Here is a 23,664-nt window from a genome sequence, read left to right as displayed (position 1 = left end):
CCATTAACGGAACTTTTGGCAGTGCTTGGAGTTATTAAAAATCGCTTCTGTTTTGCCTATTGAGTGGGCAAAATAATGATAATAATCTTTATTATCATTGTTATGTATATAATTATTCTTCTTATTCTGCATTATCTGAATACTAGTGACATTGACTCTTTTTCCCTTTTTTAACTTTTGATTGTCTTCTTTCATGAATATTATGCCCTTTGTCTTGGTGATCTGGGAAGGTTCCCCCGGATGGAAATCCAGAGGTTATCTTTGGGGCTCTGACTCTGCCACTTGAGAGCTGTGTCATCCAAGCACCTCAGTGCTTCAGTTACCTCATCGACATTCTAGGGGCAGTCATTCCTGCTTTCTGAGGAGATTGAGAACTGGAAATGTGGCTTATGATGTCCTTGGAAACATAAACACTACATAGTATGGTTCTTTCTGGCTGTGTGACCTTGGGCAGATTCTCTAACCTCTCTGTGCCTCGGTTTCTCAAGTGTAAAATGGGGATATAGAACCTATATCAAGAGGCTGCTATGAAGAGTAAATGAGTTAATATAGAAGGAGTATTTAAAACAACAATTGGCATGATGAGAGAACTCAATAAACATTAGGAATTATAAACACTGTTGCTTCTTTATGATCTCCTATTAGATCAACCAATAGCTCTTGCCTGTGATGGGGTGATGATAGAATTTTAGCATGTCACTGCTGTAAGACCCTTAGGGAAATCAATCCCCTCATTTATGCAGAAAAGCAGATTGGGGCCAGAGCAGGCAAGAATTCACCCAAGGATACCCAGCAAATTAGGCTGAGGCAGGACTACAATGTAGTTCTCCTAATGCTGCCCCACAAAAATTTCACCCCTGACCTGTTGTAGGCCCTAAATATCTGCCACCTGAGTGATTTTCCCTAGCTTGTGGAAGTCTTCCATGGGCTAGAGCATGTTTCCCTGTTGGCAGAATGTGGTCACCCTTTAGCAGGCATCATACAGCACCCAGCAGAGAGCTGGTCTGGACCCAGGACATGCAGGAAATGGTCCTTTCCAGGCCCATCAGCATATAGGCAGCCTCCTTCCTTGAGCCAGGGCATCCCAAGACCCCAGGAAGGGAAGAGGGTCAGGCCTCATCATACATGGTGCTGAGAGACCTTGGTGAGCCTGAGAAGCCCCCATTGGATGCCCCGGTATCCTCCTACCTAACCCAGTGTCTTGAGCCTGGTGAGAACAACTCTATTTACTGCCCTAAACTGCCAGTCCAAGACATGGCCTGACTGCAGGAGACATCTCCTTGGTCAGCTCTGACTGAACCTCAAGAATTCTTCTCTCTCCTTGTCCCTCCCAGGTGCTCCCAAGACCCAGTTGGGGGACAGATGCTCTCAGAGCTCTTTACCAACAGAAAGGAGAACATTAATCTCAAGTTTTCCGAAGACTGTCTTTACTTAAATATTTACACTCCTGCTGACTTGACAAAGAGAAGCAGGCTGCCGGTAAGCAGTGGGAACCACTGTTCAAGGCTGGTGTAGACTGGAAGGGGGTGAAGGCAGTGTTGGGTGGGGGTGTCTTGGATCAAGCCTGTTGTATGGGACCCTGAGCTTGCTTTACCACCACAGCCAAACCCGACATCAGGGAACACAGGTTTTCCACACCTGAATTTCCCCTACAGTAGAGTAGGGCCTCTGGGGGAGTTTGCTGTGTATCTGTAATGCACATTTTGAATTTTCTAAGATCTCTCATGCTAATGGATGGACCAGAAGGATTACCCTTAATTGCTAGATTAGGAATCTGATACCCAGAGTGGAGAAACGTAATTGCCAATAAAGTCAGAGCTGGAAGGAATCTTAGAGATAAGCCAACAATCCAACCTCCCCTGTCAGATAACCTGAGGCCCAGTGAGGGGAAGATGAGGTCACAGAGTAGGGTTGGCAGGACTAGAGCACAGGTCTCCTGATGTTCCAATCATGCTCTTTGATACACACGAGCAAGGGGAGGCTGTGTGGGCCTTTCCTCTGCACACAAAGACCTTCTCTGACAACCTTGCAGTGTCTCGGTGTCACAGGCTGGGGATGGGGGGTCAGAGCCTGGAGCAACAAAACAAGCACTTTCCTTTGCCTCTGTCCACCATCAAGATTTTATTGTGGCGAATTTCACTTCCTAATTGTCTTTGGCGCACGCAAGCTGATGACCCAGTGAGTCTGCATTTCCAAAACAAATGGAAGCCCAGAGGTGGGTCAGCTTTCCAGACTCAGGCTGGAGGGTGGGGACTGGTCTACTGGAAAAGGAGGGGTCAGTGGGGTAGAGACAGAGGGGGCGTGAGCACGCAGCCATCTCCCAGGAACACCCCCGGCATGGTGCCCAGATGTGGAGGAAGGCGTCTGGGAGCTTGTGACTAGAAGCTGGCCCTGCACGTGCTTGGCTCAGAGAGGTGGGGACAGTTGTTAATTCATCCATTCATGCATTCATTCACTCCCCTATTACGTACCCAGCGCCCCCACACACATAGCTAGGATTGGGGGTTAGGAGAAAGGAGGAACGCAGAAGCATGACCACACAGCCCCTGCCTTCGAGGATCTTACCATCTGGGCTGCACAGAGCTGGACTAGCTTCTTCAGCAGCAACTCACTGCTGACAGACCCTTGGCTCAGCCTGGACTCAGAGATGACTGCAAACTCAGGCCCTGTGCCCGGAGGTAGGCAGGGATCGGAGGTGCAGGGAAAGCTGGGGATCTGGGAACCTGAGGCTGGAGAGCCTCTACTATGGACACAGGCTCTGGAACCGCAGGGTCTGGGTGTAAATCCTGGTTCTGCCTTTTGCTTGCTGAGAGACCTGGCTCTGTGTCCTCAAATCAGGGGTGATCACACACAAGTGTTCAGTGACGAATATCAAGGTTTATGTCAGTGTCTGGCACAGCACACGAGGCAAGTCTTCCTGATGCATTCGTTAGAGCTGCAGGGAAGAAATCCCTCCGGCCCCCACAGCCAACCTACTGCACTGAGGCCATTGGCTGCTGTGTGCCAGGGGCTCAACATGTGAACTCCGGAGCCAGGCTGCCTGGGTTCAAGTTCCGAATCCACCGCCTATCAGCTGTGTGATCTCAGAATGGTTAAGTGTCTCAGTTTTCCTGTCTGTGAAATGGGACAGTAGCAGTCCCTATCTCATGGAAGGTTTATTTTTCAATGTTTAGAGCAGTGCTTGGCACATAGTTCATTTTTAAGGTTCCCTTTTAATTTTTATTTATTTATTTATTTATTTAGGCCACACCACACGTCTTGTAGGATCTTAGTTTCCGGACCAGGGATCAAACCTGGGCCTTTGGCAGGGAGAGCACAGAGCCCTAACCACTAGACAACCAGGGAATTCCTCAAGTTCCTTTTTAAAACATTAACAAAGTTATTGCACTATTATTACTTTAGCTCTTCTCACATCCTTGCTCTTTAAGTGTAAGAGCCACGCATTATAAATTGTGTATCCACTCTCATCCTTAGTTCTTACCACAGTCCCCGGTACCTAGTCAGTTTTCAGATCATATTCAACTAATGGTTGAAGACTTCTTAGAGGAGGTGGCTTTTACACTGGGGTTTGGAGGGTAGGTTGGATGTGCGGAGCAGAGGAGGCAGCAGGAAGGCCTATTACAAAGAGGTACCACCCAGGGTGTGTGTTTCTTGACATGATAATTCATTCACATGAGAAGGTTGTTTCCCCATACAAAAGGTAACTAAGGTGAAACTGAAATAAACTTCTAACCAAGGGCTGCTGCATGCAGAGTGTGCTGAGCTGTGTGAGGGGCCCAGGAGTGAGGATGGTGGGAGTGTCAGAGAGAAGATGACACTCTTAGCCTTGGCTATTCCCATGATGATGTTCTCAGCATGAAGAGCACTGGGAGGAGGTGGCACTGGGGAGGGGGAGACAGGCAGGAGCAGCCAGGGTGCATTGAGTGGGGTGGTGGCCTGGGCCACAGCAGGGAGAACAGGTAGGTGACCAAACCACACATCCTCTTGAGATCTCCCCCAGCTCTGCTTCTTATAACCTGCATGGTTGCATCCTCCCCGTCCAGGTGATGGTGTGGATCCACGGAGGAGGACTGGTGGTGGGCGGGGCGTCAACCTATGATGGGCTGGCCCTCTCTGCCCTTGAAAATGTGGTGGTGGTGACCATTCAGTACCGCCTGGGCATCTGGGGATTCTTCAGGTAAGACACTGGCCTCTACTCACAGCACACTGACCCTCAGTGTGGTGGTGCTAGGACTCAGCTCTGGTCATGCAAACTCTCAAGAGGATCCCCACTAAGACATCCAAGTCCCCTCATAATTGGGCTCCACCTACCTTATTCTCCAGCCACCCTGGTCCACTTAATTCTGAGCTTTTACATGTAAATCTGCCTAACAAACTCCTATTAATCCTGCAAAGCCCAACCCAAATGTTACCTCATATAAAATACTCATCTCTTTTTCACCTGTGCTTCCCAGCATGTTGCATTACCGCTAAGATGACAGTTACCCTGCAGCACAGCAGTTAGAGGCTTACACATCTTACCTCATGGAGAAGTAGGAAAGGAGCATACTCATGTGAAAGCTCCGGGAAGTCTTGTAGGTGAAGGAACGGGTGGTTGGAACTGGGAGCTTGTAAGAAGGATCTGACTCCAGTGGGCACACCTACTGGGAGGAATGTTGGTTCCACTCACCCCATTTCCTTCGTGGGATTTGGCACATGTGTGAGTGAAGGTGTGAGTCTCCTCCATGGAGTCTCCATGGGGACAGGAACCGGGTTTCCTGCAGGCAGTTGCTGAGCCTTTTCTGAATGTACCAGCCCCAGGACCTCTTACCCTGAGATGCCTGGTGCGTGGGCTGGGGAGGGCTGGTCACCTCACTGGAAAGACCTATGGGCTGGAGGAGGGTTGTCCCAGGAGAGTCGTGTCCCAGGATGTGTCACCTTCACGGAGCCTCCTCAGCTCTTTCCCCCACGGCCCGTGTCTGCTCCCAGTTACAGTATAACTGCACACACTCTCCCACTTCCTCTCAGCCAGTCTCTCCTGTACCACGTCAGTCAGGGTTTCACCGCAACCGGACACCAGACTGCTCTGGGCCCAGTCACCAATGACCCAGCAGTTCTTGCCCCAACCTTGGCAGCATCCACACGTGATCGCTCAGATCTTTGTGAAAAGCTTCCTTCTCTTGGCTCCTGGCCACCTCCTGCCTCATGGCTGCTTCCTCTTGGCCCCTCCCTGACCCTCTCCCTCCCAGTCTCAGCCTCTGTGTGCATCTTCTTCTCTGTCCCACTGGTTCCCTGAGTGACCTCAGGGGCGCTTCCAAGTTCCCTATGTTTAGCCCAGTTCTCCTTTGAAGCCCACAGGTACATCATTAACTACCTCCTGCCATCCCCAAGGGACCTCTGAGGGCACCTCTCCCTCCCACAGATAAGCTTAACCCTTGACTCCCAATGCCCCTCCCCCCAAACACTCCTCCTTTCCCCACAGAGCCTCCTGCTCAGCCCCTGGCAGCTCCACCCTTCCAGTTACTCAGGATTCTTCTCTGTTTTTTACACCCACATCCAGTCACCAGGAAATCCTCTTGGCTCCGCAGTAGCCAGAATGATCATTTAAGACATTACTGGAGTCAGGCCATCCCTGCAATGGCTTCCCAACTTGCTTACCATGACACTGACATTCTTACCAAGGCCCTCAGGGCCCTATGTAGCTGTATGTCCTAGACTCATACTTTTATTCACTGGACCCCAGGGCCTTTGCATGTGCTGTTTCTTCTACCTGGAATTTCCTTCTTTGGATATTTGCAAGGTTGATGTGCTCAAAGTAGATGCTCAATAAATACTTGCGGGATGGGTGTGTAGAGTCCTATAGCAGAACAATGCTACAGGATGGGAGACAGGTGAAGACCCCAGTGTCAGGGCTGTGGAAACCTAGTCGTTTCCAGAAGGCTCACCTGGACCCCCATCCCTGCCTCTGGTCCTGAGGGCCCTGCTGTGACATCCCTGCTCTCAACCCACCCTGTTCTCTTGCAGCACAGGGGATGAACACTGTCGGGGCAACTGGGGTCTCTTGGACCAGTTGGCCGCACTGCACTGGGTCCAGGAGAACATAGCCCACTTTGGAGGGGATCCAGGCTCTGTGACCATCTTTGGAGAGTCAGCAGGAGGCGCAAGTGTCTCGATTCTAGTAAGTGTTCCTGGCCCTGATGTGGCTACTGATGGGATCCCTTTGCAGACCAGCCAGTCTAGTTATGGGACCTTTACTTACAAGACCTGCATTCGAGGCTGACCCTACTCTGTGCAGCATCAGATGGTGGAAAGTTAATGGCCAAACTATCCTTGGCCCCCAGGAAGCTCAGAGCTCAGCTTAGCATCCTGGGGCCATATTTCCAGCCACAGCTGCAACAGAGACATTCTTCCTGTCCTCTGTTGGTTGAACTCTCACTCTCCTTCCAACTCATTTTACCATCAGCACTCACCTCATTCCTCTTGGGAGGTAGGGGGCGGGTGTAAATTCTGAGCAAGAAGAGGCAACCATGAGAGTTGTGCAGAGTGTCGTTGTCTGGCTTAAGGCCAGACCTACCATTCAGGGGACACAAGCACGAAGCTCAGGTTGCAGGCCTCCTCTGAGGCGGTCTGATGGCTTGTTCATGCCCAAGAGGGAGGGCAGCAGTCTCTGGGACTGAGGGATGGAGCGGGGCTGGGGGAGGAGGAGTAGGGAGAGGAGGGCGATGGAAGGGGAGATAGGACAGGGGATATGGGACGCAGACACGACCTGGGAGTCTGGTGTGGGGAACGGGAATAGGGAGACACTGAGGGAAGCAAAGATGGAAAACCAGGTTAGACGGTGCTGGGAGCTGTGCAAACCTCCAGCTGCCTCACAGTTGAGCAGAGGGTCAGTGCTGTTACTGCATTTTAGAAACATATCTAGGTTTCATAGTGGAATGCTCAAAGGAAGATGTTTTATATTTCATACAGTGGAGAAAAGGAAAAGTACAGATAATCTCAAAGAAGAAAAAAGTCTTTCACAATCCCATTATCTGTGGATACTCACCATGAACATTTGGATCTGTATTTTTCTAGTGTTATTTCCTTGATTCACCCTATCTATGCATGTATCTCTCTCTTTCCATCTATCGATCTAGCTAGAATTTTTTAAATAGAAACTTTCCTTAGCAATATAGAATAAGGTAAATATTTCCTAACCATTAAGCACTCTTTCACATTTTTTGTGTTTATTCTCAAGTTATATTCCATTGTAAGAATGAAAAATAACTTATTTACCCAATCTCATCACATTGGAACCTTGGGTTATTCCCAATTTTTACTATCATAAGCAACGTGAGCATTCTTGGAAACTGTTGTGTGACTGCACGTTCATTTTCCTTAGGATAAATTCCGAGTAAGGGAAATGGGGAGTTAGAACTGTGCCTTTAAAGTGATGCTAGGAATTGCTGAGCTGCGCTTCAGATGCTATTGATTGTTATCCTCAGTGTGTACCACACACTTCCTGTTTTGCCTTGCACTCTGCTCCTGGCTCCCTCCAGCTAAGGTTTTCCTGTAGAAGCCGGCCCCACAGTCTCCAGGGGAACAGTCCAGGACAGCGCTGTGGGTGGCGATGGCTCTTGAAGATCCCTCCCCATGAGCATAAACTTCCATTTTTGCCACTCTCCTCCCAGGTGTTATCTCCCCTGGCCAAGAATCTCTTCCACCGGGCCATCTCTGAGAGTGGCGTGGCCCTCACTTCTGTCCTGATCAAGAAGGACATGAAGGCTGCAGTTAAGGTAGGTCTGACTCTGGACTCTCCCCACACCCTTTGCTCTGCTCTCCTGGAGTTGTCAGAGGCCTTTCTTACTGTGGGGTCCAGCTGACATCCTCGAAAAATCACAGGAGTGGGGATGGCTGAGCGGGGAGCGCAGGAACACACCTCATCCCACCTGCCAGTTCTATTGCTGAGCAATCAGGGGCAGAGAGCAGAAGCACTTGCCAAGATCAGCGAGTGATCAGAGCAGAGCTGTGACTCAAGCTCATGACGCTGGACTGCCAGCCCCATGCACGGTCCACTGAACACGTTCCCCAAAGTGTCCGAGGTGAGGTACTAGCCTGGACAGTGGGCAATGTACTGTCATCCTGTCTTTCCTCTCTCAGTGTCTGAGATCTGATGAACTCATTGGCACCATGTGCGCCTGGAGTGGATTCACCCTGGGGGCTTGGGTCTGGTGTGGGTTCCTGGAGAAATCACTCAGATTGATTCATTCATTCATTTAACAAATAATTTTGATATAGTCTGACATCTAGCAACCTCATGAAGCTGCTATTATAATTTAGGAGACATTAGTAATTATATAATTGCACAGCTTATAAAATGTCAACTGTGACAAGAGCAATAGAGGGCAGGTGCCTGATGTCATAACAGAATCCAGAAAGAGCACTGCATCCAGTGTACGGGGGAGGTTATCAGAAAAGGCTTCCTTAAAAAAAAAAAAAAACGATCAACAAGTTGAGATGAGAAGGATGAACAGTAAATTACTTGCTAAGAAAAGAATCTCCAGGAAGAGGGAACAGCCTGTGCAAATGTCCTGTGGCAGGAGCAGGTATCTGAAGTGAGAGAGAGTGAGAAAGACTGATGTGGCCAGAGCAGAAAGAGTGCACGGAACCTGGAGTGAGGGGAGGAGGGGGCCGTTGGCAGGGCCATGCTGCACAGGACCTGGTGAGGACTTTGTCTTTACTTGGAGAGTGTTAGGAAGCCAAGGAAGGGTGAGTAACAGAGAGGCTCTGCTGAGGAGTGTGCATTGGAGTCAGTGATGTGGAGCGTTTTGGTCAGGCTGTGAGAGCTGGTTTGGTGGAGGGGTGGGGGCAGTAGCCAGACTGAAAGGGACTGGAGGGGAGGAGATAAGACACCAAGAATTTTAAAGATTGTCGAGAATGTTTTTCAGAATTCTTTGGCTTTTAACAGCAGAAGCCCATTGATCAGGCTTAAGTTCAGAAGGGGGAGTGTTTTGAAAGGAAACAAAGGTGGCAGAGATGGGGCTGGATTTCGCTATCAAACAGGACCGGAAACTGGCAGAATGAAGAATCTAAGACTCTTATTCTTACGCCCTCTCTCTCTCTCCTCTACTTCCTCATGTGCCTTTTTATTTAATTTTTCACCAAATACATACTGAGCATTGACTTTGTGTCAGACACTGGATGAGGCTCTGGGCAGCCCACGCACACTCTCCCTGGTCCCGCCATCATGGAGCCTGACTTCTCTCCTTCAGCATCTTCCTCTCTGAATGCACTTTGCAAGTGTCTGGCCTGAGGCCAAATGGCTATTAATTGGATGAGCCGAGATCTGAAATTAGACAGTGGGATTCTGGATTCCATGCTCTTGAGCCCCACTCCATGCTGCCTCTCTTCAGAGGTTCAGCTTTGAGATCATTATGTCAGTTTAACAGGGATAAGGCAGTGGAGGCTGAGGAGTGTAATAGGCACGCCTGGGACCCAGGACATCCTGGTCTAGAGTATCTTCTGCTCCCACGGGCTGCCTATAGAAACTGAGGTTGGAAGAGAACACCTTGTTATTGATGGAGGGTAGAGACATGGCTCTTGAATTCTGCTGTCACCTGTGATCTCTGCAGCAAATTGCTGTCCTTGCTGGGTGTAAAACCACCACCTCCGCTGTCCTAGTTCACTGCCTGCGTCAGAAGACAGAGGACGAGCTCTTGGAGATAACGCAGAAGATGGTAAGTTTATCCACTCTTGTGGCCACACAAGCACCCCAGCCTGTAAACATGGCCCCAGGCTTCATCATTTCAGCCATCCTCTTGCCCTGCAAAAACTACCCAGGACATTTTCTCACCTCTCAAGAGCAGTGTCAGAGCTCTGGATCCAAATGGGGAACTCCCTTCTTTCTTTTTTATTATGGAATATCTCAGATATTACCAAACACAAAAAATGACATAATGCACAACTGTATAATAACCCCTTATATCTATCAAATCTCAGTTTTTTCAATCTTGTTTTCTGATCTATTTTTAAGAAATTAAACATTACATATACTCAGAGGTAATTATCATCCTGAATTTTGGGAATAGGATTATTTAGAACAAAGATTTTCAGAAAGGTTGTCACAATTTGTCTTGGTTAATTTAGACACTGCCTCAATTATAACCCAGTGGTTGCCCAGTTGTCTAGATTTTCTGCATGTTTGCCTCAATAGTGATTCTAAAATAATGGTATATCTACCCATCCATCCATCCATCCATCCATATATTCATCATTGTATTGTATATCTGTCCATCCACCAGTGAACCCAATTCATCAATATCTTTTCATCGATCTAATATCAATTCATCTATAATATTCATTCATCTGTTATCAATCATCCATATATGTGTATTTCATCATCCATCTGTCTAAAATCAATGATCCATCCATTACCTAATCTGCTAGCTATCATCCGTCTATCCACTTATCCCCGCAATTCACCCACACTCCATGTACTGGCTAATTCCATCCTTCCATCCATCAATCTGTCCGTCTCTGCGAAGTGTGTGGTGGGGGGAGGTAATAAAGTGGGTGATACAGACATAACTGGATATAGTCTCTGCTCACAAGGAACTAGTCAAGGAGAAGCACGCCCATATACTTAGTGGCTTAAGTGTGGTGAGAACACAGAGGGGGAAGCGTTCGTTATACTCAGCAGGGATGCTTCACAGAGGAGGTACCATTTCAGGATTGATGGATGGCTATGGTCGTGGGTCATCACAGGAAGCTACAGCAAGGCATATACCCAGAGACTATCACTATGACATTTAGAGCCAATGGGAACTACTGGAGTAGCCTGAGGACCTGGACTCTCTGTGTGGACCCTGGACTCCTGAGGACACTCCTGGACTCCCAGGGGCCAGCCTCCAGCTCTGGACTCTGTTCCGTTTCCATGGTTAATTCCAATGTAGCCTGGGATCATGGTTTCTCAGGTTCAAATAAGGTGACCAATGTGTCCAAAGATAAAAACACAACTGTTTTCTAATGCCTGGAAAGAGGGAAACTTATTTCAGTACTTCTCCATGTGGCACAAGAGATCCAGCCTATAAGGGGAGAATTGGTGAGTTTGGGGAAAGCCAGAGAACCTAAGCGCCCATGTTACCCTTCTGAGATTTTCCCCAATCATCTGGAAGTGTTTCTGTGATTATCCTCTCTCCCCAAAACACACAAACACACACACACACAGACACACACACAGCCACACACACCTCTGGATTATGGGGCTACAACCCGTAGTGGAGAACCCTTACTGGGACTTCCTGCATACTGGTCAGGCCTGTTAGCTACAGTGTAACAATGAAAACAACACAATCTTGGGGAACTCACAAGGAAGAAGTGTGAGCTGGGGTGCATTTCAATGAGCTTGTATGAGTTAGGATTTTCTAATGCAAGAGGACAAAACTTATCTCAAAGTGCTTTGAGCAAAGAAAGGAATATGTTGTAACAGAATCTTCAGGTAACCAACTGAAAGTCCAGGCGTGGATGGCTTCAGGCATGTCTGGATCCAGATGCACATATGATATTGGCAAGAATCTGTCTCTAACACTCAGCTTTTTACATCTCTGTGTTGGCTTCACTGTCAGGCAGGTTTGTCCCCTAGGCAGGTTAAAGACAATAGCAGCTCTTTAGGCTTAGGTCCTATCTGCTTAGAAACCATCTTTCCCAATAATTCCAGCAAAGGTTTCAGGTACACTCTATTGAAGTGACACGGACACATGTCCATCCCTGAAGTAGTCGCTGTCTTCAGGGAGATGGTGCCCCTCAGGTCACATATAGATGCCTGGATTCATGGAGTGAAAGTGGGTAAGAGGTGGGTACCCTAAAGGGAAATTAGGATGTTGTTGCCTCGGGGAACAAGACGGGAACTGGGTGGAGGGCAGGATAGGCACGAGCCACAGTCCTCTCCAGAGCTCCCTCCCCCATCCCATAGCTACACCCTGTGCTCACGCCCAAAAGTCCAGCTTTTCTCCCAGGAAGCCTTCTCACCCACACTTCTGCCTTTGTCATCACAGAAATTTTTTGCTGTTGATTTACATGGAGACCCCAGAGAGGTAAGGACCTTTGCTTTCTTGATTGCATGTCTTAACCCTTGAGGCCATAAGCTTCAGTTAGTGAAAAGGAAAGAATTCTCCTTTGTAGAATCACAGTAAGGCCCAGAGGGGCAGTGACGTGCCTGGGTCAACAGCCAGGAAGACCAAATCTAGGACTGGAGCCGGTGCCTCTGGCTGGGGCTCCCAGGTATGAACTCTGTGTCCCCTGTGCCCAGCCAGCCCCCCATCTTGTTTACATTCCCCAAAGATGCCCTGTTGGGAGAAGGCTGGACTAGAAACTTCCATTGCGGGGAGTGGAGGCAAGGGCTCTTCAGGAGGCGTCACGGGGAGCCCAGATCTTCTCGAGGGAAGCTGCTGGGGTGACTGGCTGTGCACATCGCACTGTGTGCAGGGCTGCGAGGAAAGGAGCCATGAATCCCAGTCCTGAGGCACCACCCTCCTCCCAGCCACGCGGGAATTTCCAACCGCAGCCTCCCCAGGCCAGGAAAACATTGAGCCCTTGGCAGCTGGTGCTTTATTATCAATAACTAATGGTCTTTAAACAGAAACATACACGACACAAGGCTGAGAAAATGTGACCAGAGGCTCTCAGGAACCTGATCCCTTATTTCCCGTGAGCAGTGGCTCAGTATTCCCTAAATCAGAGTCACGGTGACTTTTTAGAACTTAAGAACCACAAATAATGAGAATGTTACCGAATAAACTGGGTCTCGCTGCTCACTGCTTACAAAATCAATTACGTCCTCACAAATGGTAGAAGAGAAAGGGGGCTTTAATCAGAACGCTGGCAATGTGAGAAGATGGCAGACTCAGCGTCCCCCGAAAACCGCCTCCCAAGTTTCCATTCAGCCATGAAACGTTTTAAAGAGCAACAGAGAGGTAATCTCAGTTAATCATTGAGAAGGGGGTCACAGGCATGGCCGTCCCCCACTGCCTGCAGGCTGGTGTGCAGGGTGTCCACGGCTTGTGATCTTTCTCTAGGTGTTGTCTTGTTCACACAGTTTGGTCACACAGTTTGTTGGGGAGATTACTGACGGGGAGGCTAGGGAACTGGCCATCTATTCCTTACTTATTCTTCATTTCTATGTCTTTGATCTATGGGAAGAACCAACAAGTTAGGCAAGATTTTGTGTGATTTAAAGATTTGAAAGGTTTACTTCGGCTGGAGATGAGTAGAACTTGGGGGTGCCAGGTTTAGAAGTTAGTTGCCATATAAGTTTGCTAAAGTGACCAAAATAAAAAAAAGAGGCTTCCTGCTGAGGGTGATTTCCTGTAAAGAGATGCTTACAAGAATTGACTCTGGATGGAGACATGCATAGATATACATACACCTTAAATTAAATACACGTTATGTTATATATTTTATACCACTTTGAGTGAAGATTTGCCCCCCATCACCTGACCACTGCTGGCCCCTGCTCAGAGTTCTGCCCCCTGGTGTCAACACACTGAGCCCCCATTGTTAGGACCCTGAATGTGTGGCCACCACCCATAGGCGCACAGGTCTGTGATGCTGGCCGTGAGCTCAGGCAGGTGCAGAGGAGGACATGAGTGTGACCTCGAAAGGGAAGCACAGACACTATGCTGCCCTCTTCCGCAGAGCTATCCTTTCCTGCCCGCTGTGCTTGACGGAGTGCTGCTGCCAAAGATGCCTGAAGAGATTCTGGCTGAAAAGAAGTTCAACACAGTTCCCTACATCGTGGGAATCAACAAGCAAGAGTTTGGCTGGATTCTGCCAAATGTGAGAAACTGCAGGCCTCTCCCGCTTGCCTCCCCTGCCTGTCACATCACCCCTTCCATCTCTGGGCACAGGACCCCTCCTTCTACTGACCCCCCTCTGGGACCTTCATACATGTTGACATTTCTGTGAAAACCTCCTCAACGATGGCCCAGCTGTCATCCTTGGGGACCCATGTCCCCACACACTCTCTGCTTGTCTTCCCATCCAAGAATCCTGAAATGTCGGTGCCAGGAGGGCTGCTAGAGAGAATCATTGGGCAGATGAGAAACCCAAGGCCTAGAAAGGGGAAGGGGCTCGGGAGTTAAGGAGAGTGAGGCCTGGGACCTGCAGCCTCTCCCCCTTGGACTTGGCGTTTTCATACTTTCTCCAAAAATTCTGTCCCCCGCCACCCCCGACACGCACTCAGTCATCTAACTGGAAAGATTCAAAGGAGCCTTCTTCCTCCTGGGTAAAAATTGACTTCTAAAAGTTAGGAAGGGCTTTCCTTCTGCCAAAGATAAACTAAGCCAGACACTAGTTGAAGTAGCAATAAGTTTGATTCAGTTACACCCTTGCTGTAGGGAAAGGATCCAATGAGAACTGAACCCAAACCCCTGAAAGAGAAGGCTGGAGCCTATTTAAGGCAGGGGACAGGGAGGAGGGGGCTTGTCCATGTGACTGAGCCACCCGGATTTGTTAGCTGGCATTTATCTGGAGAAGAAACAAACTTCTGTCTTTATGACAGGAGGCTGTTGTGTAAGTAGAAGCAAGGTGCCCAATGAAGTTCAGCCTTTATCTTCCCACAGGGACTTGGGGACAGAGAGTGAGAATTAGCCCCTGAATGTTTGCTTTTCATAGAGATGGCTCTCAGGTCCTTGAGGAAAATAGTTTTGGGTGGTAGATTTACATCTCAAAGGGCAGAAAGGATTTATGGTAACAATGTTGCTAAAGTAACTGCTCTAAGAAAGGATTCAGGGACTTACATGCCTATCACCAGGTTTTGGCTGGAACAAAGAGTAAATTTTCCTGGCAGCGCAGAGCTTTTTAAGGGGGCCTGGGGTCATCCTGGGGATGTGGCCTTCAGCTGCTTGTAGCTGTGCTAGAGTCTGATCAAGTCTCTTAGTGCAGAGTTTTGATGGAGTCATTGTGTGCAGAGTTCTGCTGTTCTTCAGAATGATTTCAGAGGTGATACCGAAGGACCAAAGCCATAACGGCAGGATTTGGGGCTTTCTCAGTTATCTGACACAGGCGGGGTATTTGTGAGGTCTGTGTCCTCTGCCCCAGAGCCCTCCACTTCAACACTCGGCTGGCTGAAACCTTCACTCTCTGTTTCTTTTTTTTTAAAGAACTTTTATTGAGATATAATTGACATAGAGTAAACTGCATATATTTAAAGTGTACAAATTGATATTTTTTTCTTATTAGTAATGTATATATGGCAATCCCAATCTCCCATTTCATCCTACCCCTACCCACCCACCCCATGTTACCCCCTTGGTGTCCATATGTTTGTTCTCTACATCTGTGTCTCTATTTCTGTCTTGCAAACCAGTTGATCTGTACTATTTTTCTATATTCGCATATATGTGTTAATATACGGTATTTGTTTTTCTCTTTCTGCCTTACTTCACTCTGTATGACAGTCTCTAGGTCTATCCATGTCTCTACAAATGTCCCAGTTTTGTTACTTTTTATGGCTGAGTAATATTCCATTGTATATATGTACCACATCTTCTTTATCCATTCATCTGTTGATAGACATTTAGGTTGCTTCCATGACCTGGTCCCTGTTTGTCTTCATGGATGGCCATTGCGGGAACTCTAGCCTGATTATGTGTATGTGTGTGTGTGTGTATATGTGTGTGTGTATATGAAGACTGGAACAGCTTCCCTTAAAAATGACATTATCCTCTGTGCACTCCTTGACTTCTGGATATAAAAGTCCATTTGATTCATTGATTTTGCCCAACTCATCAAGGACCCATGCACATCAAGGCATGACAAAATGACCTTCGACCTGCATTAGTTTGGTTTGTTGGTCACTTTGGTTTTTCTTGCCATTACCTGATGACTCACAGTTGCTTCATTTTTATTTTACCAGTTCATGGGCTACCCACTCTCTGAAGGCAAGCTGGACCAGGAGACGGCCACATCACTCCTGTGGAAGTCCTACCCCTTCCTTGTAAGAGTCGAGGAATCACAGGAACTGGTTGAGCCCGAGAGAGGGGCAGGGGCTTGTCCCAAACTGCAGAGCAATTAAATGGCAGAATGAAGACTGGGGCTGGAGGCTTCTGCTCCCACTTTTATGCCTTTCGACCTCACCACCAAGGGTGGGCGGCAGTGGTTGCACAGGGCTTGAGAGGGTCACCATTGATGCAAGCCTTCCTCCCTGGCTGGACAAGCCATGCTGTTCACTAGGGCTTGGTGGTCACTTTCACTCTTGATCTATTTCAGAACATCCCTGAGGAACTGGCTCCAGTGGCTACTGAGAAGTATTTAGGAGGGACAGACGACCCTGACAAAAAGAAAGACCTGTTCCTGGACTTGATTGCAGATGGAACATTTGGTGTCCCATCTGTGAAAGTGGCCCGTCACCACAGAGGTGGGTCACAGACCCTGGACAGGAGAAGGACACTGACCACACCAGCTTCTCACTGTATTCTCTCCTAACCCTCAGCATAGAAAGATATGTGGAAACTCCAAGGTCCATTTCATATGACCTGGGGTGGGGCACTGTCCTACTTTGGTTTCTACCAGAAGCAGACTCCAAGAAAAGGATCCAAATACAAGTACTTTATTTGGGGGGTGATCCCAGAAAACACCAGTAGAGGAGTGAAGAAGTGACATGAATGGAGCCAGTCCACACTGCACTGTCAAGCAAGTATCCACCGTGGGCATCTGGAGCTGGGGGACTCTGGGAAAGACATGTCTCAGGGTTATCCAAAGAGAGTGGCAAGAGAGCTGGGATATTTATCCTCCAACTTGGATGAGTCATTGGTTGAAAGCTGTTCCCAAGGGCAGTTAATTCCCTGGTGCTTTGACCTGCTGCACACTTGGGCAGAGTGGTCTCTGCTAAAGGCCTCAGGCAAAGAGCTACAGATGCAGGCGGTGGAACTCAGGCTGGCGTGCCCGGAAGCAGGGATGGGGGAGGCACCGACAGCATCTGCCACAGGACTCCTCACCTCAGTTGCATTGGTCTGTGGGGCTAGAGGGGAAATCTTGGCAGGTAAGTCTTAGAAGATTTCCAAAGTCAGAACTAGCTGCAAACTAGTTTGTTAACCAGTGGAGCTGGGGGTAGAGTGAGGCCAAGAGTAAGATCAGGAGTGTTGTCTGGGACCAAGAAAGCTGAAAGGAGTGAGTATTAGAAAAGTGGGGCAGGTGGTCTAGAGAATGTCAATGTCTGTGGCCGGTTTTCGCCTATCCCAGTGTGTGTTGTGTCTACCACAGGACCTTCCACCACTGACCCAAGACTGTGTGTGGAGTGTGAGGTCAGGGATGGATGAGCTCACCTGGAGAGGAGGTGTCCCTTTTGGGTACCTTTTGAGTCCCTCACGGGACCCCTCCTTTCTTGGAGCCCTCATTCACCTAGTCTGCAAACCAGGAGATGGTTCTTTGGTCCAGACCTCTCTTCCTAACCAGGCTAGAAGGGTTTTAAACTTTGAGATTCTAGAAGCATGATAAAACGTAGCTGCAGCTGACCTACTGTGTCCCCAGGCACTCAGTACAGTCATTTGGAGGTGCTAGTTACCTCTTCTTCTTCCCTAGGGTCCTAGAGACCAGCCAGGGGTTGCCTGGGGTCAAATGTGTTCTTTCATAAACTGGGTCTTGCCTCCTGCTATGTGTCTGATTTTTAGTATCCGTTTCTGCATCTGTGCTGCTCCCAGCCATACTGGACTTGAGTTTTTAACCTCACATCTCGTGACTTTGAATTCAGAGTTATTGCCAGCACTTCCCAGAGTTTATCAATGTTACTTTTTTCATTATTGTAGTTCTCTCAATCTCTTTTTCATAAAGAATAAGTTTTCTGAATATAAAATTAATCTTACCATTTTAGGAAGTTTTGAAAATATGGAAACCCATAAAGAAGCAACTATGTATCACTCATAGTTCCTTCACCCAGAAGTATCAGCTATAAAGTTTTGACATTTTTTTCTATTAGCCTTTCCATGTGTTACACATAATTTTAAAATTAATTTTATGTTGTTGTTCCTGGAACACCGTATTGTAGGCATTTCCTCAATGTCAATAAAGATTCATGGGAAATATCAATTATTTCATGGCACTTGGATTAAAATTTACTTAGTATTCCTGTCCCATTGGATATTTAACCTGGCTGCTCATTTTCATGCTAAAGAAAACATCACACTCAGCATTATGTGTAAATGTATAAAGCTTTAACCAAGTCTCAAATAATTCTCTTAGGGTTGGCTTCCTTTTTCTTTTTTTAAAGGGGAGATTTTTTTTTTTTTTTTTTTTTTTTTGGCTGTGTTGGGTCTCCGTTGCTGCAAGCGGGCTTTCTGTAGTTGCAGCAAGCAGGGAGTCTACTCTTGGTTGTGGTGCACAGGCTTCTCATTGTGGTGGCTTATCTCGTTGCACAGCACAGGCTCTGGGACGTGCAGACTTCCGTAGTTGTGGAGCACAGGCTTAGAATCTGCATAGCATGTGGGATCTGCCTGGACCAAGGATTGAATCCATATCCCCTGCATTCACAGGTGGATTCTTAAGCACTGCGCCACCAGGGAAGTCCCAGGGTTGGTTTTTGGAAGTGAAAACATTAATCTGACCTGTAGGAGCATTTATTTTAAAGTTCTTGATACATTTTGTGAAATTGCTTTCCAGTGTCTGCAAGTCTGGATTTCTTAATTCTCTCACTTGGGGTAGTCAGATTAAAAGAATAAAAATAATGCTAACAAATTTTATGTAAGTCCTTCCTCACCAAAAAACGAACATCACGTTGTTTTAATTTCCATCTTTTTTATTACTAGCTCTCTCCTTCCTCCTGCTTCTCTTATTGCTCCTATTGTTATTACTGAAATCTCTGCCCTACTTGTAGGAAAATTTTTAAAATATTTATGTATTTATTTGCCTGTGCTGGGTCTTACTTGTGGCACGTGGGACCTTCATTGAGGCATGCAGGATCTTTTATTTATTTTTCTTAGTTGCAGCATGTGGGATCTTTAGTTGCAGCCTGCGGACTCATAGTTGCGGCATATGGATTCTTAGTTGTGGCATGAGGGATCTAGTTCCCTGACCAGGGATCGAACCTGGGCCCCCTGCATTGGCAGCTTACATCCTTAACCACTGGACCATGAGGGAAGTTCCTATGTAGAATTTTTTTGGAGCTGGAGGGGGAGGAGGAGGGTGCAATGACAGGGGGCAGGGGGCGAGTAGCTGGGGAGGGAGGCAAGTAAGTAAATTATTCTACACCCTCCTGTGGGGATGGCATATACTCTTACACCATGTAGTGCACAAACATTTAATGATTTGAAGAAATTTTATAGTCATTACTATAATGACTACAAATCTACTACTATCAAACTATGTATCCTATACTATCCTTATTTTATATACATAAGTGGGATATGTGCTAAAATATTAACAGAGGTTTCTCTGAGCAGTGGGATTATAAGAGATATTTTTGTTCATATTCCTTTTTGTCTGCAATTTCTCAATATGATCCTGTCCCCAAGAAGGGAAAAAGTTGTGGTATTTCCCCTGCAGTCTGACTTGGGGCCCGACACTTCCCCGAGAGAGTCACTGGCTCTGGGCACAGCGATCAAAGCGCAGAGCTCCCCAGGCGGGTGGCCCACGTGTTCGCCCTGAGGGAGCAAGATGGGCAGCTCTGCTGACGCCTCAGCAGGAAAACTCACATCATCTTGGGGCTTAGAGAGGGGGTGGTGAGAGTGGGTCAGGGGAGAGGAGGAGAGAGGAACATTCCCTTCCTTGGCCCCTTCTCCCTTCTGCCACGACCTTAACACTCTCCAGGCCACGAAGGAAGCAAGACATGTGAGATGACAGAGAAAAAGGAAATGCTGAATTGTGGTTTCCTGAGACACAAGGAATAGACTGTCCCCTTTCTTCATAGGCTTGTATTTAAATATTGGCACTTTCAGAGCAGCAACTTGGATTTACTTGAATTTGTTTCACTCTTCTTAGAATAGGTAAGGAAAACTCTGGAAACACTCAAAAGCAGGCAGAATGGAAGGCACCTGTTGTGCTCCAGGTATTCTCCAAGGGAATGAAAAGTAGCCTGTTATCAATGACATGCAGTGGCATTTCTGTGCACATAAACTGTATGTATTCAGATGTTCTGCTGTATGAATGCATCAGTAGGCAAAGAGGTTTATAGGAATTGACCCCATGCCTCTATAAAGATAGTTATTTTGAATCAATTTCCCCAAAGTTTCAACCTTCATTCATTCATCCCTTCATTCATTCAGTAAATATCTGGCTCAAATCTAGTCTTACCTCCCCCACTATGCACCCTTAAGCAAGTCATAGAACTTTTCCCAAACTCTTTTTCTCTATTGTGCTGATAAGCAGGGGCTTCCTGCAGGGACACACAGGGTCTGGCACACAGTTGGTTCTCACAATAAGCAGTTGCTATTAATATTGTCGTTTACTCATGACGGGGCATGCCCATAATTTCCTGATGCTCATGGCCTCCTGGAGACCTTGATACCAACCAGGTGTGCATCTGATGAAATGACCTGTGCCTAAATCCATGTCTTTCAGATGCCGGAGCCCCTACCTACATGTATGAGTTTCAGTATCGCCCAAGCTTCTCATCAGAGATGAAACCCAAGACGGTGATAGGGGACCACGGGGATGAGCTCTTCTCGGTCTTCGGGGCTCCATTTTTGCGAGGTGATGGCCCTTTGGTGACTACAAACTTGAACTTAGGAGATCTAGGTGCAAGTCTTGGTTTGGTGGCCTTGGGCAAATTCCTCCTTCTCTCCAGGTCTTAGTTTCCTGAATTCACCATAACAGAGTTGAAGGAAAAAGGGTCCCAACCTCTCTCTTGTTTTAATGTGAATGCTGGACAATATGCCCTCATCTATGGTAACTCTAAGAATCCAGACCTGGGCATCAGCAAGACAGGAGGCAGGTCACCTTCAGGGCCCTGCTCAGAGCTACAATGCCACCACATACTCCCCACTCACAAGAGCATATCAGAATGTGTGTGACAGTAAGGTTAGAATTGCTCTTAACCTTAAATCAGGGCTAATGTGTGTATGTCTCTCTATCCAACCATCCATCTATACTCATATCTGTTAAAATTAAATATATTTAGGAGTATAATATTTTAAAGAAAGACTTATCACAGATGTCTTAAATGTCTTAACCATTAGCAATTATAGACAACTTGTGTGTGACACACTCCAGGGCTGTACATAACACCCAGAGCCTCTGGGTACTTTCTCGATGGATGACTCTTTGGAGACTTTGCAGATTAGTTATTTTTGAGATTCTGTGAAAACTTGTGTGGGAGAAGGAAATTGAGAAAAGACCCAAAGGAGAGCATCCTGGGAGGTGGGGTTACGGCAGCAGAAACCCTGGGGTGTGCCCCATGACCCTGAGGGGGAGGGGCAGGTGGGTGGGCACAGAAGGCCAAGGCAGCCAGTGTATGGATGGACTGCAGCCCTGCACTGAGCCCAACCTAGGTCAGTAACTGTCATGCTTGAAGTGCACACGAATTACCCAACATCTTCTTAAAATGCAGGCTTTGACTCAGTAGGTCTGGAGTAAGGGCTCCATTTCTGAATTTCTAACAAGGTCTCAAGTGCTGCTGCAGCCCCTGAACCACACTATGAGTAGCACTAGCTTTGTCTCCTCCCCACAGATGGTGCCTCAGAAGAGGAGACCAATCTCAGCAAGATGGTGATGAGATTTTGGGCCAACTTTGCTCGGAATGGGTGAGCTGGGAGCAGAGATGGAGCAGGGTGGGGAAGGGGCAGGGCGTGTCTGCTGGGCGAGGGGAGCTTCCAACCTGTGATGGTCAAACTCCACACCCTGTGACCTCTGACATGAGAGCTCCGACAATGGACAGGCTGCCCAGGAGAGGATCACCTTCTGTCTCTGGAGGCATAGGAGCCTTTGGCAGAGATGAAGCCAGGGATCCCTGACAATCTCAGAGGGTTATTGGGACCGCACAGCAGCTTTGGTGAATTTCTCTTTGATTCTGTTCCCAGGAACCCCGATGGGGAAGGACTTTCCCATTGGCCGGTGTATGACCAGAAAGAAGGGTACCTGGAGATTGGCGTCACCACCCAGGCAGCCCACAAGCTGAAAGACAAGGAAGTGGTTTTCTGGAATGAGCTCCTGTCCAAGGAGGCAGCAAAGAAGCCACCCCCGTTAAAACATGTTGAGCTGTGAATGGGAGGCCCAGCTGGGGACCCCAGACAGGGGTATTCTATACAAGGTTTTTATGGGCCAAAGAGACATCGTATGTGGAGGCTGGGGAATTATCTGATGGGCGTGGAAGAGGTCAGGGAGGGGGAATTTCTGTTTCTGTGGCCTCAATTTTGGAAATAAATATTCTCTTGGAGACCACGTCAGTGTCTTTGTCTGGGCCTGGAATGAAGTCATCCACATTAGTGAGAGAAGGAAGGGAGAGGGCACCGTTGGCAGGAAGGTGACTCGGGCAGTTCTCCCTTGGCCTCTGGACAGGAAGAGTTCATCAGGCTGGGCCCTGGCAGGGACTAAGGGGGACACTGCCCCTGCTCCATGTCTCTGGGCCGTCAGCAACCCCAGTGAGAGGATGCGGGGGGACCAGAGTGCAGTGTCCCTCTCCTCCATGTGGAGGACACTGTAGAGATGGAGGTGGCACAGACTGGTGATGTACCTGGGCTGGGAAAGAGGGGGGCTTGCCACAGTGACACAGTGACACTGCGATGTGACCCTTATTGGCCCTCCCACAGGTCTACAATTCTTTCCTCACCTTACACAGTATCCTCCCAGGCCCCTCCCTGAGGCCATCGCTTCCAACAACTCCTCTGAGCCCTTTCTACAGCCTGGACCACAGCAGGTCCGAGCAGTGACCACTGTGGAATGAGTCCCTGAAGCGTCACTTGAACACTGCCTCTTTCCAAGTCCCTGGGGTGGCTTCTGGCTTCGCCTGGGATGTAGAAACCTCTGAGGAAAGCCGCTTCCACCTTCACAGAAGGGAAATGGATTATCCTCAAAATCGTGACTTTTCCTGATTCATTCAGAGTTTGCAAAGCAAACACCCTGAAACTAAGGGAGGACAGCACTTTGGAGGAGAGAGGGGATGTGAACACTGGCTTCCTGTCTGCCGCAGGTTGAAGATGCAGTCACCATATGTGTGAGTACAATTATTCTAAAATTTTGAATTGAGGAGTAAAGGCCAAGTGTGAGCGAGTATCAAAGTACAAAATCCTAAAGAAAACCACAGACCCACAGGAAATTGACACTAGTTACAGGCCCTTCTCCATGGACCTCTATCAGGGACCCATGAGAAATATTAGAAAAGGGACGTAGGACCAGAGGAAACCTGCCTCAGGGGTGCAGGCTTGAAGCTCTGCTCAGACACGTCTCCCTTAAAAAATAAACTCCCCAAACCACTGAAGAAATGTCAGCAAACCCACTTCCCTTGGGGCCCCAGGTAAGCCCTGCTGTAGATGAGGGAAAGGAAAATTTTTAAATTTTATATATACATACAAATGTTCAGTTAAATCCTCGTGCAGGTGACAGCAGAAATGATAGGCCACCTCCTGCATCTGTTTGGAGGACGAGACCGTTTGATCATGACGTTATATCCTGAGTGCCGGCCCCTCTTCTGTGGGAAAGAGGGTAACCCTCTCAGGGAATTGGCACGTGCTCCCGTGGTTGATGAGGACGACACAGGACACAGCCACGCACAGCAGCCCCGGC

The 23,664-nt window shown here is 47.9% G+C and overlaps 1 protein-coding gene across 3 annotated transcripts in view; it reads left to right on the top strand.

The window, feature by feature from the left end:
- The window catches only part of LOC130837989 (liver carboxylesterase-like), a 28,320-nt gene extending 6,002 nt beyond the window's left edge, over positions 1–22,318 (top strand). For 2 of the 3 annotated variants that reach the window (XM_057710726.1, XM_057710725.1), the window contains exons 3-14: positions 1,335–1,479; positions 4,044–4,177; positions 6,004–6,157; positions 7,650–7,754; positions 9,591–9,695; positions 12,012–12,050; positions 13,651–13,791; positions 15,872–15,952; positions 16,225–16,372; positions 20,506–20,637; positions 21,614–21,686; positions 21,963–22,318. In XM_057710726.1, coding sequence (XP_057566709.1) covers positions 1,335–1,479; positions 4,044–4,177; positions 6,004–6,157; positions 7,650–7,754; positions 9,591–9,695; positions 12,012–12,050; positions 13,651–13,791; positions 15,872–15,952; positions 16,225–16,372; positions 20,506–20,637; positions 21,614–21,686; positions 21,963–22,146 — 1,441 coding nt within the window. In that variant the 3' untranslated portion in view covers positions 22,147–22,318. The remainder of the gene's footprint in view (positions 1–1,334; positions 1,480–4,043; positions 4,178–6,003; positions 6,158–7,649; positions 7,755–9,590; positions 9,696–12,011; positions 12,051–13,650; positions 13,792–15,871; positions 15,953–16,224; positions 16,373–20,505; positions 20,638–21,613; positions 21,687–21,962) is intronic. The other variant, XM_057710727.1, reaches the window with a different exon arrangement.
- The last annotated feature ends 1,346 nt before the right edge of the window (positions 22,319–23,664 follow it).

Source organism: Hippopotamus amphibius, chromosome 16, assembly GCF_030028045.1.
Source record: "Hippopotamus amphibius kiboko isolate mHipAmp2 chromosome 16, mHipAmp2.hap2, whole genome shotgun sequence".
Lineage (NCBI taxonomy): Eukaryota > Metazoa > Chordata > Mammalia > Artiodactyla > Hippopotamidae > Hippopotamus > Hippopotamus amphibius.
The sequence above is the reverse complement of the archived record's forward strand: the minus strand, read 5'-3'. Positions and strand labels throughout refer to the sequence as shown.